The sequence below is a fragment of the Oncorhynchus clarkii genome, chromosome 12 (assembly GCF_045791955.1).
Source record: "Oncorhynchus clarkii lewisi isolate Uvic-CL-2024 chromosome 12, UVic_Ocla_1.0, whole genome shotgun sequence".
Taxonomy (NCBI): domain Eukaryota; kingdom Metazoa; phylum Chordata; class Actinopteri; order Salmoniformes; family Salmonidae; genus Oncorhynchus; species Oncorhynchus clarkii.
The window spans coordinates 80962071-80981703 of NC_092158.1; the positions used below are offsets into that span (position 1 = coordinate 80962071).

Genomic DNA, 19633 nt, shown 5'->3' on the forward strand with positions numbered 1-19633 from the left:
GACCTTCCAATTACTGACCTTGATGCTTGAGACAGCTGCTGGGCCTGGGAGCTTTTTGATCAATCAGACTGGCAGGTGGATGAGGAAAACACACAAGCCACTGAAATGTTGATACCAGCAGTTTCATTCATTTGGTACCATGTCTTGAACATACCACAACTGACCTTAACCTAGACACCTGTAAATGTTTTTTACTCCTTAGAAATACTGGTTATGTGACATTACTTTCCTAAATGTATGCTAAACATTAGGAACAACTTCCTAATATTGAGTTGCACCCTTTTGACCTCAGAATAGCCTCAATTTGCTGTGGCATGGCCTCTACAAGGTGTCGAATGCTTTCCACAGGGATGTTGGCCCATGTTGACACCAAAGCTTCCCAGTTGTCAAGTTGGTTGGATGTCCTTTGGGTGGTGGACCATTCTTGAAACACACAGCAAACTGTTGAGCATGAAAAATCCAAAACCGTTGCGCCCGGCACCGACTACCACACCCCCTTCAAAGGACCTTAAATCTTTTGTCTTGCCCATTCACCCTCTGAACAGCACAGATACACAATCCATGTCTCAGTTGTCTCGAGGCTTAAAAATCCTTCTTTAACCTGTCTCCTCCCCTTCATCTACACTGATTGAAGTGGATTTAACAAAGTGACATAAATAAGGGATCATAGACTGACCAGGTGAAAGCTATGTCATGGAAAGAGCAGGTGTTCATGTTTTTTTATAAACCGAGTGGTTCGATCCCTGAATGCTGATTGGCTGAATGCCATGGTATACCATGGGTATGGCTAAAAATGTCTATTTACTTGTCTAATTACATTGGTAACCAGTTTATAATATCAATAAGGCACCTCTGGGGTTTGTGGTATATGGCAAATGTACCATGTCTAAGGGCTGTTCTTAGGCACGACACAACACCTCCGACGACCTTATTGCTTAAGTACTATATAGACTCAGTGTATACAGTAAACAGTTTGAAAATGTTTGACACTATAAATAAGTGTGACACTCATCAAAAGAAACAGAAAATACTTTATTAGACACTATGAATTACAGATCGGGAGGCCAAGGACTGAATATCATGTTATGCATTCATTCCATGACAAACAAGACAGAATACTCCTTTCATTGTGTATCTATGTACCCTCTGTGAAACAGTCCATTGGTGTTGCCATTAATACAATGGTAATTAGTTAATTGTAGCGTTTTAAATAAGTAAAAAGACAATTGTAAATATATAGAATATTTGCTGCATTAGATCTGAACCTATTCAAGTGGTGATAATGACATTACATCGCTGAGAGACTGAGGAACAGTCAGTGTATTCAAGGCACTGGAATAGACTCAGAATTATGGTTACTTTTTTCCATTCATGGGTGAGGTAGTGAAGTCACTCTACGGGAAGGTATGTGGGCAATGTGTGGACTGGTAATGGCTTTATCCTATTCTTTCATATGGTACGTCCATGGTACAGAATAGCATGTTAAAGTACATGGACACACACAGCTAACAAAACCCATATCTGTACGGATGGGCTATAGAAATGTGAATAAGGAAAACCATCTTCAGCCATTTCTCTACAGCCAAAACATAGCTCTACCTGCAACTGGTAGGGAACACTACACTGTATTTGGTCAATTGTGAATTTAATGAAGTATTGTAGCAGAAATAGAGAACTCAGTAGTGTCATTGAGAGTAATATCACTCAGGAAGTGGGGCTTACTAGAACTGCGAAGGTCTAACAAGCAGACAAACAGCAGCTACAGTAACCTGAAATTGCCCTCCCCTTCATTGTAACATCGTTCTAACTAGTGAGCATAGATGGCTCCAAATATTAGTTTATATCAGAATATGACTAAAGGTAAACCTTTTCAGTTTTACCATCAAAGGACTCCGGTGACATATTTTGGCTGAGTGAAGGGACCCATAACAGGAATCTTCTTGAGACACCTAGTGGTGACATCGATGACAATCAATAGCAATAGAGACCCAATAGTGGGTCTCTTCAGAAATCGATTAAAGATCATTCCATACATTCCGTCCTCCATACTCACAACTTTATTTCATGTTAACGTTGGGGAGACTCGAGCTTAAAGCACTACGATTCCATGACACAAGGAACTAAAGGTTACTGACGGCTAAATCTATAGTATATCACCAGGATACAGGAGTGTCTTTCCAATAATGCCCAACAGTATCCGTTACTGCTGCTGGATTTGGAGGAATCTCTGTAAAACTACCACATTGTTATGGTTAAGATAACCAATATAGTAGTGTTTTGCTTTCTTTAAGTAATGTATTTGTATTCTTTAATAATAATAATAATAATAATATTCTGGATTCTGTGCCTTTAAAATACATAGCCAGTAATGTATAGGAAAAATACTGTATAAAAACCCCCATATAGAATATCTTTATATAAACATCTCTTATAACCAATGTATCATCTGTACTGTCTCTTTTGGTTTGTAGTAAACTAATTGTTTGGGATAACCACAGTACTGGACAACACCATCCTACTTTTTTCCCCGACATCTTTTACATTCATACAGCCATCTTACAGAAGAAGGCAAACACATCTACAAAAATACAGATATCTCTATTGATTATTAAAAGAACCACTCTTGTTAATCATGCTAAATAAAAAGGAAATAATTCAACCACTTTGCGATTAGCTTGAGGTTTGTGTTCTGAGAAATCATGCTGAAATATTCAAATAAAAACAATGAGATGATAATAATAAGAACATCAACGACACAAATAGAAGCCATAATAATAATAATAACAATTAAAAATTGAATATTTCAAAAACTTAATCTGTCCTTAACAGAAAAGATACATAAATATCAGGCAGATTAGACTGAGGAACATTGCACCAGGGCAGATTGTGACACGTGTTAGAAGATTGGTGCAGAGAGGGTTAGCGGAGTTGTGGTTGTGGAACAGGCTGCAGCAGAGAGACCACTGAGCACAGGGTGGGAAATCTGTCCACCATCACCATGCTAGCTAGCGCAACTCCCAACAGAAAATGACCGTGCCGTGCAACGCGAGACTAGAGGGTTGTGGGTTCTACTGGAGACCAAGAGGTGCTCTGATTGGGGAATCGGTGTGGGAGGAAAAACTTGGTAGCATGAATTAATATAGCTTTGGAAAATATTATTGCTCAATGTGTGATAGAAAAGAATCGCTGTTTTTTCTTTCCAACTGTACAGTTATACTGAGGTTTGAGAGAGAGGTTAAGTGCTAACAAGAAAATATTAAAATCACAAGAGTAGCTTATAGTCCTGATGTGATGAACTGATGGTACAGCTCTGCAATAGAACAACAATGGACACGGAAATGTATAATATTAACAGAAGTACAATAACATAAACAAATTGCAATACAAATGTATGGTACAAACTCAGAGAAAGGATGCTACAGGAAGGTACAGGACATAACAGACAGGAACAGGGTCTTAGGTAGGAGGAGAATCCCTCTGAAAACAGCACTGGAAGAACATAAGGATGGGGAGGGAGATACATTACAACAGCTCTCAGTCCTGATCACACATATAAAACAGGTGAGAAAGGGGGAAAACAAACAGCATGGCATCATTTACAAAATTAACAGTGGAAAGAGGGGACAGGGTAGGGATCCGGAGAGTAGGTTATTGGCTCATTAACACTCAAAGTGCCTTCTAGTACTTGAAAGAGGAAAGTGTGTGTGCATACTGTACATACATACTCATACCCCATGTACATGTGTGTACATGAAGGGTGAGTGAGAAAACAGAAGGAACAAACTAACGGATGCCAGTGACAGAATTCAAATTCCAAATGATAGAATCATGTAAGATTATCATGTACAGGGGTGAGGGGCTGGTGTGTGTGTGTGTGTGTGTGTGTTGGGGGGGGGGGGGGGGGGGGGGAAGGAGTGTGCCACCAAAAGGGAGGCACATTGTCCTTTAAACTCTTGGGTGAGAGGGAAGGGTGTGGCGTGGATGTTGGTTTGGGGAGGTTCACAGGGGTCCATGCTGAGCCTCGTATTTGGCCACAATGTTCTTGGTGCGACCCAGTTCCTTCCTCAAGTCGGCCACCTCTGAGCGAAGTGCACCGTTCTCCTTCTCTAGGAAGCCAGCCCGGATGGCAATTTGGTTCTCCTTCAGTCGCCTGGCATCTCGTGATCTTTTGGCTGCTACGTTGTTCTTTCTGCGTCTGGCCCAGTACTTGTCATCCTGGAAAGTGAGGTGAAACACACTGTTGTGATTCATATATTTTTTTTCACACTACCTGTGGTATTGTAAAATTATAAGTGATTCACCTGAGTAATAAACCGTATTCCAAACCTATTATTTATGTCAGCACGCATCTCATTTTCACTTATCACATTTCCATAACGTTGTTTAAAACTGCCTGACACGTTCAACCTCATTTGCACCCTGCAGGAAGCCATCTTACCTCAACAAACAAAATAGTACATGTGATACACCTCTTCCATCAACATCGTATGACCTGGGTTAAGAGTGAATGACCACGGCTAAACCTGTCAATCTAAATCCTGGCCAAGTTCGCCTCCTCCCTATCAATACTGAAAAAGCTGCCAGTTTGGGTTTGCGCCAACGCTCCTCCTCATATTGTGGTTTAAAATACTTCTGGTTATTTAGGTGGAATAAGTCCACTTGCTGCTTACATATCATAAGAAAACATGGTGCTTAACGTTTTTGGCCAAACAAGTGGCGAACCCTTTCAACCTTCCACATAAGTAGGCTCCAGGTAGGTTACCTTGAGATCTTCAGGGATGAAGATCTTGCGTGCCTTTTTGATCATGGGCTGTGGTTTGAGCTCCTCTGGGGCGAACTTGCGTTTTCGGGGGTCAAACATCTCCTGTCCGGGTACGCTGGACAGAGCCAGGTCTGCAGGGTCGGGCTCGTAGCCCACTGGAACTTGAATAGACTCTGGATCGATGGGGCTGGGGGTGTTCCTGGCAGCTGAGGGCAGCACTGCAGGAGAAAGGCAAAGGAAAACAGGTTAGAGGGTCTGCTGAATTACATCTGGGCACTGTTAAGAAGAGACTGTGCTCTCAAAGAGCAGGCTTTGAGGTGCAATGGTCCTTGAGAAAGTAATGGTTAGAAATTAGGCCTTATTAGACCTCAATTGGTTTCCTTAAAATGAAGGTTCTAGAATCTGCCATTAAATGTAATATAAAAAGCTATGACAAAAGTCATTAGTACCCCCCTCACCTCCTACCCCATACCAGGTGTAGTAGGGGTACTTTTGAGTTCTCAAAAAAGCCCCCTTTAAAAAGACCCAAGGAGGGCACTTAGGGGGAAACTAACACACGCCTGTTTACATCATAATATTCTGCCATTCTGTTCTGTATCATGGTTGTGCTTTACAAAGCTGATCCTCTAGAACTGGGGTGTCAAACATACATCCCAGTCCAATGCGGCCTACGGGTGATTTGAGTTTTTTTTTTTATCTCTCATATTTGTTTTTCTACAGGACAATGACCCAACACACTTCCTATTTGAACAAGAAAGAGAGTGATGGAATGCATCAGATGACCTGGCCTCCACAATCACCTGAACTCAACCCAAATTGAGATGGTTTGGGATGATGAAAAGCAGCCAACAAGTGCTCAGCATATGTGGGAACTCCTTCAAGATTGTTGGAAAAGTATTCCAGGTGAAGCTGGTTAAGAGAATGCCAAGAGTGTGCAAAGATTTCATCAAGGCAAAGGGTGGCTACTTCGAAGAATCTCAAATATAAAATATTTTGATTTGTTTAACACGTTTTTGGTTACTACATGATTCCATATGTGTTATTTAATAGTTGATGTCTTCACTATTATTCTACAATGTAGAAAATAGTAAAAATAAAGACACACCTGGTAGGAGTGTCCAAACATTTGACTGGTACTCTATGTATGTATGTATGTATGTATGTATGTATGTATGTATGTATGTATGTATGTATGTATGTATGTATGATATATATATATATATATATACACATACATACATACACACACACACACACACACACACACACACACCTTAAAATGTCTAAAACCAAATTGAAAATATATAGAAAAGATAATGGTCCTACAATCATATAGTTTCTTGACTGTGTCCAGCTCGCTAATTATCACCGAAATGAAAGCTAGACAGTCAGGGAGCATCAGAAATTCAGAAAACAGAGGACTACAAGACTATTTGTTGCAAATTTTGACAGCAAGGAAATATAACACATTTCTTGTGTGGCCCTCCGGACCTCGTTGACGACCATATGCGGCCCCCGGGGAAAGATTTGTTTGACACCCCTGCTCTAGAATCAATACCAGCCTTGCATGTGAAGACGGACTATATTCTTATGTCCGTCTTATTCTATACATGCTCATCAAGTCAATGATTATTTAATCTAAATAATTCTACAACTGCCCTTGCCCACAGGGAAGCAAAATAAATGTGGTTGCACCTTTTAACCAACAGGTGGAGCACAGAGAACACACACACACACACACACACACACACACACATTTACCGACACACAGACAGACAGACAGACACTCTCACAAACACAGAAGATATGTTATTTAAGCCTTTTTGGGGCCCTGTTATCAGTGCCTCTAGTCAGCTGAGCTCAGGCAGACAACAACATTTTGTCTGTAAATTGACTTAAGGCAACCTCCTCCTCAGCCAGCCTCAACATGTGCCTCTGCAATCTCTCTGTGGATGTTACGTAACACCTAATAGATTTCTATTGCACAGAGCAGCAGGTCAGCAGTTGACACGGTTTCACATTCTACCCTTCATCATTCAGTGGATTAGCAAGCAGAACTGAAGAACTTAATTGGATGGCTTCATCAAATCAGCTGTAATTTGATTGGTGGCTGGCGGTGAGCATCTTATGACAGTAAGCTAATAGAGCCCAATGTCAGTGTATTTACCTGAGATTCATCCACTTAAACAGCTTGACAATTACAACGACTCACAATCAAAGGACTACAGTCTTTTGTAGTTGGTTTGAAAACGTAATGAGGAATGAAAGAAATACAAATTCTTCCTGCTGACGGTGAAAACACTTCACTCAAACAGAATTCAAAGGCCGACATTTTAGGTCACTTCCTACGTCATGACCCAGCTTCTCTGTGCTTTAAGCTGGCTACAGCCTTAAGCCTTCTGACCTTTGATCACAGCAGCATTTCTAGCTCCAGCCAGTCCTGGTTGAGATTTAAGCCAAGGCCAACATACAGGTCTGACTTGCTTGTACGTTATGCAGAAGGAAGTAAGACAGTTACTCCAACCCTTTCAGAAGAGAAAACAAATATGTAGGAATTTAGTGAAAAAAATATGGATGAATATGTATGCACTCATACATAAGTTGCTCTGGATATGAGCATCTGCTAAATTGCTAAAATGTAGACACGCAAGCATGACAACTACACTCTAGCGTCACCAGTGAATCATTGCATCAGTAGTCACTGACACATTAAGCTAAAATGGCTGGCCATCCAAAGTGGTACTTCAGCAGGGGTCCAATTCAATGCCTAATTTTAGTGAATTGTCAAGAACACGTTGGCTGCATGTTAGTCCCCAACAATGACAGGCCACTGACTAACACTGTCAGCTTAGTGCCAAGCTACTTACAAGGGCTAAATCAGACGCTGTCCAAAACAATCTGTCAAAAGTATATCACCTGTATAAATAACAAGCACTGTGGCCCAAACATCTTATCACTTTAACCATTAATTCTGACCAGATTACTGGAGTAAAAATACAGTGACTGGCTAAGAGTGGCCTGGTGAAAAGCCTGGCTGATAGTGCCCTATAGAATTTGGCTGTGACCTCCCGTCTACAAACCTCCAATAGGAAGAGACAACACACACCCGTCTGACAACATGTATTCAACGTCCACCAAAAATAGATAGAAGGTAAGAGCTCTGCGTCTTGTTCCTTCTCCTGTAGGTAAATGCTCAGATTTGCATTGTGTGGGTGGGTAGTAGAACCAGTGCAGATGGGATGGAGGGCTAAGATGGCTCTGACCTGACTCTCACCTGCATGTTCTTCCTCTGACTGCTGGACAGTCAGGAGAGAAACTCAAACCCTCTTTAAAATGGTTTGATTTTCATTAACATTTTAAGCTTGACCCCTAAGGAATGACAACATCGAGTCTGTGCCTTTTCCAATCTATCTTCAAATTGAAGTGTGAGCTAGTCGGGGATTCCTATTATTGTGTTAAGTGTTTACTGTATATGAATGTGATGCTAAACAACATGGAGTCAACAGGACTAACCACAACTCCCCCTTATCTGTTTACTATAGGGAGAGGATTTCCATAGGTACCACACATATCAGACAGTCACTTCCATGGCACACAAGTTTAGACCTGACCTTTGACCTTGTCTACATTCCACTTCCCTTCTGGCCCCTGCCAACAATAGACCGTAGGCCCCTTATTGAACCAGCAGTGGGACCCGCCCATTGCTAACTCCACTGGATATCTGCTGTGATAACAAAGCTATCTCATGCTGCATTGTGCTTGCATGCAATATGGAATTGGGAGGTTGGTGGGGCGGGCTAGGCTGGAGGTGTATGTGATAGCAGTATAGCCTTGACCATGTGATCTCATCAGGTTTCAGCCTGTGCCTCTGCTATGGCTCCGACTGGGATCTGTCTGGTGAGGGACAATTAAAGGAAGGAGGTGAGGGAGAATTAAAGGAAGGAGGAGAAACTCATGCCATGACAAGCTCCCGTTAGCAGTGGGGCTACACATGGCAGATGCATGTGTCTGTCAGGAAGACCTAGCCGTACATGTGAGAGGGAATGTGCATAACGGCGAGAAGACAGGCCCTGTGAAACTGTACCAGACCAAAAAAAGAAAGAAAAAAAAAAAAAACACGCTCACTCGCACTGAGAAAAATATACATGCACGTACACCCTCACATGCTGGGATTCTTTGTACTGTAACTGTACAGATGTAATTCTTTGACATGAGTGACAGACTTGTGTCCGGATGTACTATTACTTCCTGTGGTGAGGCCAAAAACTATTTACAGTACCACGTCAAGGTGTGTTCCCAGCTTTTTTCTTTACTTTGTGAAAGCAGTGGGGAAATAAATACTGAGAGGAACATTGTGGTCACTGTACGCACACTGAGGAAGGACATACTGTGTATGGCATGAGTAATAATGTCATCATTAGAAACAAACTATTACACTTCTGTCTGCGACTACTTTTAAGGGACAAGCTAAATCATCTTAAAATGTGTCAAACAGAATGTCATACATCAGAAGAAAGTTGTGAATGTTTCTGTTTTTTCCCCATGGCAATTGTGAGGCTATTTTTGGAATGGATGGGAATTTAGGGCATTTGCAATTCCTTCAAATGTGATTGCAAATCACAGTAAAAGCATGCTGGGTGGATCAGAGTAATAGTGGGGGGGGATTGATACAGTAGAGTATCGTAATATTAATACTATATGACAATATTATATCAATTTTATGACTCCAAGTATCAATTCTCAACAGCAAACCTTTTGTATATTTTCTGCTAGGTAGTTGACGTTAGCTGGCGCTAGTCAGCTGTACCAAAACATTGGTATTTCTCCTTCTATAGCGTTGGCCTCAATCTTCTATTAAAAATGGTGAGCCAACATGTTTTCAGCACTTTTAATTTCCATGACGGATCAAAACTAGTTTTTATCATGGGTCTCTCGTGTCCCCCTGCAGCAGACATAGTGAGCAATATGTCATGAACATCAAATCAGAATACATATAGAATCCCCTGCAGCAGACATAGTGAGCAATATGTCATGAACATCAAATCAGAATACATATAGAATCGCAATAAATATCGTATTGGCACCTAAGTATCACGATAATATCATATCATATCATATCATGAGGAGCCCTGGTAATTCCCAGCACTACCATTTAAGTGGTATGTCATATGAATTCAAGTCCACTACACAGGCCAGTTTCACTAGATCACCATCACTGTTCACGTCGGGACATGGTAGATCATTAATGACTAAGATGAAAAACCTTTGGACATACATAGGTCTATTGGAATAAAATGCAGCAGAATGTGTTTTGTGTGAGAGTTCAACTTCTATTCAATCTGAGGATGTTTACTGATAATGGTGTCAACTCATATCCATAAAACCTCAAGAAGTATGGGACAAATAATATAGGTCCCACCGAGCAGAGACATTGTAAACATGAGCTTCTGTTATACACTGGAACATTATAAAAAGGCAGGTTTCCATACAGTGTGGATGTGATTATAAGGATTGTATTTGACACACTGTGCTCTACCAACAATGGTAATGAGAAGATATCACACACACCAACCAAAATACGTACCAAAGTTACTATATAACACAAACCAATGGGCACACAGAAATATTCCCTTTAAACATATAACATAACTGATGTGATAACACCTTATTTATACATTTTTATTAACTAAAACAGGGTCATAAAGACAACTACCATCCTCATCATTAATTAACTAGTTTCAAAATAAAACAATTACAGGCAATAGAATCACTGTTTTCCCCTCGACTAGAAGATTCAGATAGGATGTCCATTATTTAGCAACAAAGAATTGGCTAGCACAAACCAGATTACAGCTGCCTGCTCCAACAAACACACCAATTACACTGACCCTCTTTATTCACTCCCCCACTTTCAAGAGGCTGAAACCATGACAACTAGCCTTATGGAAGATGTTTGCCTTGGTGATGCATGTCAATAAGGTATGTTTATCCTCACACCTCTAAATAACAGGGTACCAGGAATGTGTGTTTCATTAAGGAGGAACGTTTAACTTTTTTCTGGTTGTCTCTTCAGTAGGCAGCAACAGATAAGTCAAGATTCACCTTAACCAAACAAAGCATTGCGTGCCAAGCAACAAAATGAGCCTAATCTAAATCAATATTGGAATGTCATCGGGAATGTAGTAAAACTGTAAATGTTTGTTGACAAAAACTACACAGTTGAGGGATCAAAACTACAACCCACCCAAGTTGTACAACTACTGTCCCTCCAGTTTAACTTTCTAGTACTTGGCACAATGCCACTCAAGCTCCAAAGTCCAGGGCCAGAATTGTAGAAGAAATGTCCTAGCATACACAAAGCCCCTGAATTAGCCTAAATACAGAGAAACCTCTATCTGTGCTTTTGGTCAGAGTGGGATGGGGTATACAGTAAAGGAGAAAGTTCAGTGTTGAGAAGACAACCTGGTCATGATATGCATGCTGAGTACACCAGGTCGACAAACAGCGCCCGGGGCATATTATTACAAAGCGTAACAACTAAGGCTTTGACCATAGAGATTTGCCCTAATTTGAGAGCTATAGGAGGGTTGTGTGTGTGCGTGTGTGCGTTTCGTTGACCTTGCAGATGTTAGCCCTCGTTTGAGAGTGTTCCTGTGCTGTGTGTGTGCCGTGTGTGATATGGTATTTTACCTGATCTGGCTGGGGGGCTCTGGAGACAGTTCTGGGAGACCATGGTTGTATGAACAGAGATAGTGGCGTGGCTATTGAGGTCGACCACAGAGGGTATGGGGGGTGCAGGGGAAACCTGCTGGATAGTGGGCTGCCGGGACTGCTGTGGCTGGTTTTGGTTATTCTGAGCTGGGTTTGCGGGGATGCCATTCTCTGACAGAAACTCTTCCAGGTCCATGTACTCCAGCTGAAAGTTGTCCCCATCATATGGCAAGGTCTTGTCCCACAGGGTTGGCCCTAGGAAGGCCGACTGTGGAGTATTGGTACCGCCTTCCTCATCCAACTTTTTCTCATCTTTTCCAAAACCTGCAAATATTTGGAGAGAGTCATATCAAGGTTAGACCAAAACAGACAAACAAGCCAATAAAAGGCCAAGGTTTTAATTTATATTTATATATAAACACATGTGTATATACATGTGTGTGTGTGTGTGTGTGTGTGTGTGTGTGTGTGTGTGTGTGTGTGTGTGTGTGTGTGTGTATATATATATATATATACACATTTCCATATACATATATATATATATACACACATACATACATACATACACACAATATCTAAAGCCCCTGTTGTTGATTAAGCATATACTTGAGGCATATTTGAATGTTTATATACTTGATGCAAATAGATAAATAACCAAACTACAGTAAACACCCCATCAACTCCAAAAGCAAAAGTACCCTCTAGGGGACAACCTCCAGTCTCAGGAAATATATTTTAATTTCTCTTCAACCTATTTCCAGAAGTTTTAAAAGAGTTTTATAAGTACTAAATGGTTTCTAGCCTGGCTAGTCTTCGGAATACTAACTCTTTACAGTAGATTACAAACTTCCCACAATGTACTACTGTTGGACTTGCTTTTGCCCTTTAAAAGTATTTTTGTAGTAGTGTTCAGATTTTTGTCTAAGTTGTTGGGAAAGTTGTCAAAATGTCAGTTATTTTTAAAAGTTTAGATAGAATGTAGTTGATGTGGTTAATAAAACAGTGGTTGTTTGATTGGTAGAATATATTTCTATTTCTGTAGCAGAGAAGTAGACCAAGATGCCATATCCTCTAAGTGTTTGCCTAAGTTGTTGGGAAAGTGGTCAAAGTAGCTGATGTGTCAAAAGTCTAAATGTTTACTTATTGTCTCATGGTAGAAATGTGCTCACCCAGTGCTATAAATGTTACATTTCTGAAAGTTATATGACAGTTAATTCAACAGTGGGAAATTAGCTTAACGAATGCAGTGGATAACCATTACTAAAACAGCTGTCACTTTTGATCAGAAGAAGATAACACATTCAAATCTGAAATCAGAACAGAATTGCCATGACATCAGAGTTTTGACTTCGATATCAGGTTTAGTATCACTATACTCGACACCAAAATGATACCAATTGAAAAAAAGAAAGGGTATTAGCCAAAGTCACAGAATGGTAATTGATCCAGATGGATCTTTTGAGTGGATTATCATTACATTTGATTTTTTTTTTAGTGTATGCATTAATTAATAAATTATTAAATAAATGTCACCTTTTTTTAACCAATCAAACTACATAACATTATGATCATCATTTATTTGAATGGTAAATCTCTAGTCTATTGATAAACTGGGTAAATCGTGATGTAGCCTAGGCCTATTTACAATACAAGGGGATGCATATTCAATAGGAGTGTGTCCATGCATTGAGTTATTGAACCTTGTTTTGGCTGATTTCATTGGGCTACAGATGAAAAACAATCTGTTTCCCTTCCATTTTGGGACTTATTTTAAAGTATGCAGGTTCTCTTTAAGACCCATGACGTCATTCACACACACCTTTGAAAACAGTTATTAACAGGTTCAACATTTCTACATGCTGTTTTTCACTATTCAAGTGTGTTAACTTATGTGCCGCATGAGTGGTGATGCAGCTCAGACTCCCAGTGGTTCCTCCTGACAGGCTTGGGATAGCAATGAGTAAGTGGAGCAGGCATGGTGCTCTCGCGCTATAAACGGACATCGGCTACGCTGATTGACAGACTTGATCCTCTCTCAATCCGTTGACGACATGACAGAAGTACCAAATATAACAAAAATTCTAGTACACAACCGTTTTTCAGGTTCTAGTATACAAAAAGTACTGAAGTTTCGGTATATCGTGAAACACGCATTTGAATAGCAGAGAAGTAGACCAAGATCTCCTTTTTGTCTAAAGTGCTGGGGAGCTCCGCAAATTTTTTTTTTTTAAATACAGAAAATGCAGTTGATGCGGTTACTAAAACAGCTGTATCGTTTTATCGCAAGAATATATTTTTGTTACGATTTCAGATTTCAATTGCAGAGAAGTAAAGGAAGATTCCATACGCCCTAACTTTTTGTCTAACTTGTTGGCAAAGTGTCAATGTAGCTGATTGTTGTCACAAGTTATTGTTCACAGTGCATAGAATGTTAGATGTAATGATGTCACAATGGGACCTTTAGAATGTTGAAATCCCTTTAGAGTGGATGGAGGACAAAACGAAGGGCAAAAAGCTTTAGAGTTTATAAAGTGTAAAGGACATCCAAAAGTTGTATACAAGCACACTGATCCTGACCACTCTGCACTTTTTTAAAGTTTGAATGACGTTTCTAGCTTAAACGGTGTACGAAAAACAGCATTCCAAATAATAATAAGTACTGTATGACAAAAACTTGCAGCGGGACGTTTTCTGTCGTAAGTCAATGAATTAAAGGGATAGTTGTTACACTGTATCCTTATCAGGCTGGAGCTGTCATGCTAGGAATGTATTTTGACATTTAACGACAAAATTGCAACCATCATGGATCATACTGTACTCCTTCCCGATCTGGCTAGATGTAGTAGTACTAATACATTACACTTAATGCGGAAATCAGCAGTATAAACAATAAAGCGAATCCCCCGACACTGGTTCGGTAAAAAGCTGAGGGATGGGGCTGAGAAATGTAACCACTCAAATGCATAGACATGAAGAGTTAGAGTTATGGATACAAGGATTGACCATCCATGATATCAAAATTATAGTTTTAACCATGTTGAGGCTATATTGTGTTTGTTTACATTTTCATTGTTTACAAACATTGGAGTAAAACATTCTTATATTTGGGGTTCTGATGGGTTATTGAACTAAGCTCATGAGGCATTTATAAGTTCTACTCTTCAAGAATCAATTAATGTATAAGTCCAAAAGTGGATGTAGCAACAGTGATTGTCCGTTTAATTTACACTTGAATCAACGCCCATTCTTAGTAACTAAAGGTGAGAAACACCGGGCTACTGAAATATTGTAGCCATCGGAGACGTTGTTTTTTCTGCATTGTATCTTGCTTGCTCACGCGCTGCAACACTGACAGATCATGCTTGAAAGCGAGAACGACAAAACAATCGTCTCAAAAATGAATGTAAACTTCCACGTAACAAATGATTTGATGTCTGCGTTTTGTTTACCTTCTTCATGATGAAATGGCAGCTTCATTGGATTCTCCAACAAGGATTTCAGTACGCCATTAGTTGGAGGTTGGAAAGATGAGTTTAAAGGATCAGGTCTGGACATTTTCTCCATTGGTCTGGAGGACGATAGTATAACGTACAATTGCTGTTATTCCAAAAGAAGACCCACGTTTGAAAATATGTTAAACAAACACCAAACCTCAATGCTTGACCCAAATTGTAGTTCAGACCGAGAAATTGATATCCGCGCAGAAAATAACAATTACGACTTTCGTCGAACGACGCTAGTTCGAGAAGGCAGAGAACTAACTGGATGTGAAGCTCAAGATGGTTCACAATCCATTTGTGGACACCGATGTACATGACGTCAAACCTGGCAAATACTTGAATACCGATTCTGCGAATGGGATGGAGGGAAGGAGGGACTGACCACTGCTGATTTTGGAACTTATTTGTTTCACGGTTTTCCCTATCATTTTTTTCTCCGTCCTTTTCTCCTTGAAAATATATATGTCAATCATGTTAATTGACAGATTACTCCGACATGGCGTATGTGATCGTTGTACTACCCACATCCATTAGCCTTGGTATGTAGTGCAAGAACCATAGATCTAGACCCTCATACAGTTCTCTCTCTCCCGGTTTTCTATTGTGTTATTGACTGTACGTTTGTTTATCCCATGTGTAACTCTGTGCTGTTTTGGTTAAATAAAGGTGAAATAAATTGATGAAACACTGGGGACAGCAGTGGGATCATTGTGGTGTTCTCTCGGGGCCTTGTAAGCATGTGAAGCTTTGAGTGTGAGGATATACAACCCTTCTTTAAAGAGGGGGAATATTGTAATTTAGGCCTACTGCAATGTGGTGTAGTGAGCTTTGTTGGACACATACACAGAGGCCTGTGTTATTAGGTGCTCAGCTCTGTAATAGGATATGGATCAAGCCCCCATCATAGCGCTCTCGCTCCTGTACATTCAATAGATAATTTAAAGCTTGTTTCCACCAAACTGGTAACTATTCAACTCTAATAATATTTTGTCACACACTGGATAGTTGTAGGGAAATGTGTTGTTTTACAGGGTCATCCATAGTAGTACGGCACCCCTGGAGTAAATTAGGGCTAAGTGCCTCAAGAGCACAGCGACAGACTTTTCACCTTGTCAGCTCGGATATTCAAACGAGTGACCTTTCAGTTACTGGCCCAACATGCTAACTGCTAGGCTACTAAAAGGAGTAGGCTTATAACAGGTGTGCCAACTGTACATTTCTTAACCTTAGATCTATAGGCCTACTATTGGCCACAGAGTAATTGAATTATACAAACATTTATTTTAGCTCTCTATTATGTCCTACAAACATTTAACCTATGGTCTACAACAGCCCTCCACTAATTGTTTCTTAAAACATAAAACCAATCAATTAGAATGATGCTAGTACAACAAATTCCCAGGACATCTACAGATGTAAAAATACAGATAAGAATAAGAGATAAAAGTAACAAGTAATTAAAGAGAAACAGTAAAATAACAATAGCGAGACTATATACAGGGGGTACCGATACAAAGTCAATGTGCAGGGGCACCGGTTAGTTGAGGTAGTATGTACATGTAGGTAGAGTTAAAGTGACTATGCATAGATGACAACAGAGAGTAGCAGTTGTGTAAAGAGGGGGTCAGGGGGGCACTGCAAATAGTCTGGGTAGCCATTTGACTAGATGTTCGGGAATCTTATGGCTTGGGGGTAGAAGCTGTTTAGAAGCCTCTTGGACCTAGACCAGGCAGTGATGCAACCAGTCAGGATGCTCTCGATGGTGCAGCTGTAGAACTTTTTGAGGATCTGAGGACCCATGCCAAATCTTTTCAGTCTCCCGAGGGGGAATACGTTTTGTCAAGCCCTCTTCACGACTGTCTTGGTGTGCTTGGACGGCCTGTTCACCCTGCTGTCATCCAGAAGGTGAGGTCAGTACAGGTGCATCAAAGCTGGGACGGAGAGACTGAAAAACACCCATCTCAAGGCCATCAGACTGTTAAATAGACATCACTAGCCGGCCTTTACCCAGTAGTTAGTCACTGTCACTAGCCGACTACCACTCGGTTACTCTACCATGCATCTTATAGACCACTGTCCTATGTACAGACGGAAGTTTACATACAGTTAGATTGGAGTCATTAAAACTCATTTTTCAACCACACACAAATTTCTTGTTAAACAGGCGTACTATTGTTTGTACAGATGAACATGGTATCTTCCGGCGTTTGGAAATTGCTCCCAGGGATGAACCAGACTTTTGGAGGTCTACAAAAAAAATTCTGAGGTCTTGGTGGATTTCTTTTGATTTTCCCATGACGTCAAGAAGAGGCACTGAGTTTGAAGGTAGACCTTGAAATACATCAACAGGTACATCTCCAATTGACTCAAATGATGTCAATTAGCCTATCAGAAGCTGCTAAAGCCATGACATATAATTTTCTGGAATTTTTCAAGCTGTTTAAAGGCACAGTCAACTTAGTGTATGTAAACGTCTGACCCACTGGAATTGTGATACAGTGAATTATAAGTGAAATAATCTGTCTGTAAGAATCATAAAATACGGGATGAGATGTTAAAAACTGTCCATTGTGCCAATAGATGGTATGCACTCACATGAGATTTGCCGTGATGTTGACAGAGTGGCATGGGAGGTTTATTTGGGGGGTGGGGGGTCATGAAGTTATAGCCCAGCAAGGGTCCTTCCGTTTGATCCAGATCCACTGGCTGCCTCTTTCAGCTGCTTGAGAAACTGCTCTGACGGTCTGCCGCAAAGCCTGTCCATGGATTCCAAGTTCTTTCAGCAACCTGATGGTGGAAGAAGCCACGAATCCTCTGCATCCCACTTCAACTGGCCAGACTTTTGCATTCCAGCCACACTGAGTTGTGTCTGCTGCCAACTCTGTGTAACGCAGTTTCTTACGCTCGTAGGCCTCTTCAACAGAGTTTTCCCATGGGACTGTGAGCTCTATGATGTACACAGCCTTTCGTGAAGGGGACCAGAGTACCATGTCTGGCCTAAGGTTGGTAGAAGCAATCTCAGGTGGAAAAATGAGTTGCTGGCCAATATCGACAAGCATCTTCCAGTCCCGGGCCATGGCTAGGTGTCCAGTTTCTGGCTTCGTAGGAGGATGCTTGGGCCTTTTCTGTCCCTCCCAGATGAATGTTGTTGTTTTAACGGGATTGCTTGCTTTTGGAGGTAATGAATTGGTTGCACTCCTCTTGGTCTCAAGTGCTGCAGCCAGGCTCTTGAGGACCTGATTGTGCCTCCAGGTAAACAATTGTTGGAGCCTCCCGGGTGGCGCAGTGGTTAAGGGCGCTGTACTGCAGCGCCAGCTGTGCCATCAGAGTCCCTGGGTTCGCGCCCAGGCTCTGTCGTAACCGGCCGCGACCGGGAGGTCCGTGGGGCGACGCACAATTGGCCTAGCGTCGTCCGGGTTAGGGAGGGATTGGTCGGTAGGGATCTCCTTGTCTCATCTTGCACCAGCGACTCCTGTGGCGGGCCGGGCGCAGTGCGCACTAGCCAAGGTTGCCAGGTGCATGGTGTAGCCTCCGACACATTGGTGCGGCTGGCTTCCGGGTTGGAGGCGCGCTGTGTTAAGAAGCAGTACGCATGACATTCAGCCTTCGTCTCTCCCGAGCCCGTACGGGCTCGGGAGAGACAAGATAGTAGCTACTACAACAATTGGATACCACGAAATTGGGGAGAAAAAGGGGTAAAAAAATAAAAATTGTTGGAAAAATTACTTGTGTCATGCACAAAGTAGATGTCCTAACCGACTTGCCAAAACTATAATTTGTTAACAAGAAATTTGTGGAGTGGTTGAAAAACGAGTTTTAGTGACCTAAGTATGTAAACTTCTGACTTCAACTGTGTGTGTCCCATCATATATACAGTACCAGTCAAAAGTTTGGACACCTACTCATTCCAGGGTTTTTCTTTATTTTTGATTATTTTCTACATTGTAGATTAATAGTGAGGACGTCAAAACTATGAAATAACACATATGGAATCATGTCATAATCATGTCGTAACCAAAAAAGTGTTGAACAAATCAAAGTTAAGTGAGCCTTGAATTCTAAATAAATCACAGTGTCACCAGCAAAGCTCCCCCACACCATCACATCACCTCCTCCATGCTTCACGGTCGTAACTACACATGCGGAGATCATCCATTCATCTACTATGCGTCTCACAAAGACATGGCGGTTGGATCCAAAAATCTCAAATTTATACTCACCAGACAGATTTTCACAGTTCTAATGTACATTGCTTGTGTTTCCTGGCCAAAGCAATTATCTTCTTCTTATTGGTGTCCTTTAGTAGTAGTTTCTTTGCAGCAATTCGACCATGAAGGTCACAGTCTCCTCTGAACAGTTGATGTTGAGATGTGTCTGTTACTTGAACTCTGTGAAGCATTTATTTGGGCTGCAATTTCTGAGGCTGGTAACTCTAATGAACTTATCCTCTGCAGCAGAGGTAACTCTGGGTTTTCCTTTACCTATGGCGGTCCTCATGAGAGCCAGTTTCATCATAGCTCTTGATGAAACATTCAAAGTTACTGACATTTTCCGGATTGACTGACCTTTATGTCTTAAAATAATGATGGACTTTGCTTATTTGAGCTGTTCTTGCCATAATATGTTTTGGTCGTTTACCAAATAGGGCTATCTTCTGTAT

At 41.0% G+C, this 19633-nt stretch overlaps 1 protein-coding gene across 1 annotated transcript; it reads right to left on the bottom strand.

The window, feature by feature from the left end:
• Nucleotides 1-1016: 1016 nt before the first annotated feature.
• LOC139421446 (hepatic leukemia factor-like) lies at nt 1017-15284 on the bottom strand. The gene is made up of 4 exons (XM_071172360.1): nt 14923-15284; nt 11453-11797; nt 4763-4980; nt 1017-4215 (listed from the first exon to the last, which is right to left on the bottom strand). The coding sequence occupies exons 1-4, from the start codon at nt 15035-15037 to the stop codon at nt 4000-4002; spliced, it is 894 nt and encodes a 297-aa protein (XP_071028461.1). The 5' UTR covers nt 15038-15284; the 3' UTR covers nt 1017-3999.
• Between the last annotated feature and the right edge of the window lie 4349 nt (nt 15285-19633).

What these genes read in the sequence shown, in the direction of transcription:
- LOC139421446 (XM_071172360.1), bottom strand. Translation starts at nt 15,037, where the DNA reads ATGGAGAAAATGTCCAGACCTGATCCTTTAAACTCATCTTTCCAACCT. An exon ending in GAGCCCCCCAGCCAGATCAG is followed by an intron (nt 4,981 to 11,452) that starts GTAAAATACCAT and finishes TTTCTCCTGCAG; the next exon opens with TGCTGCCCTCAGCTGCCAGG. An exon ending in TCATCCCTGAAGATCTCAAG is followed by an intron (nt 4,216 to 4,762) that starts GTAACCTACCTG and finishes CTCACTTTCCAG; the next exon opens with GATGACAAGTACTGGGCCAG.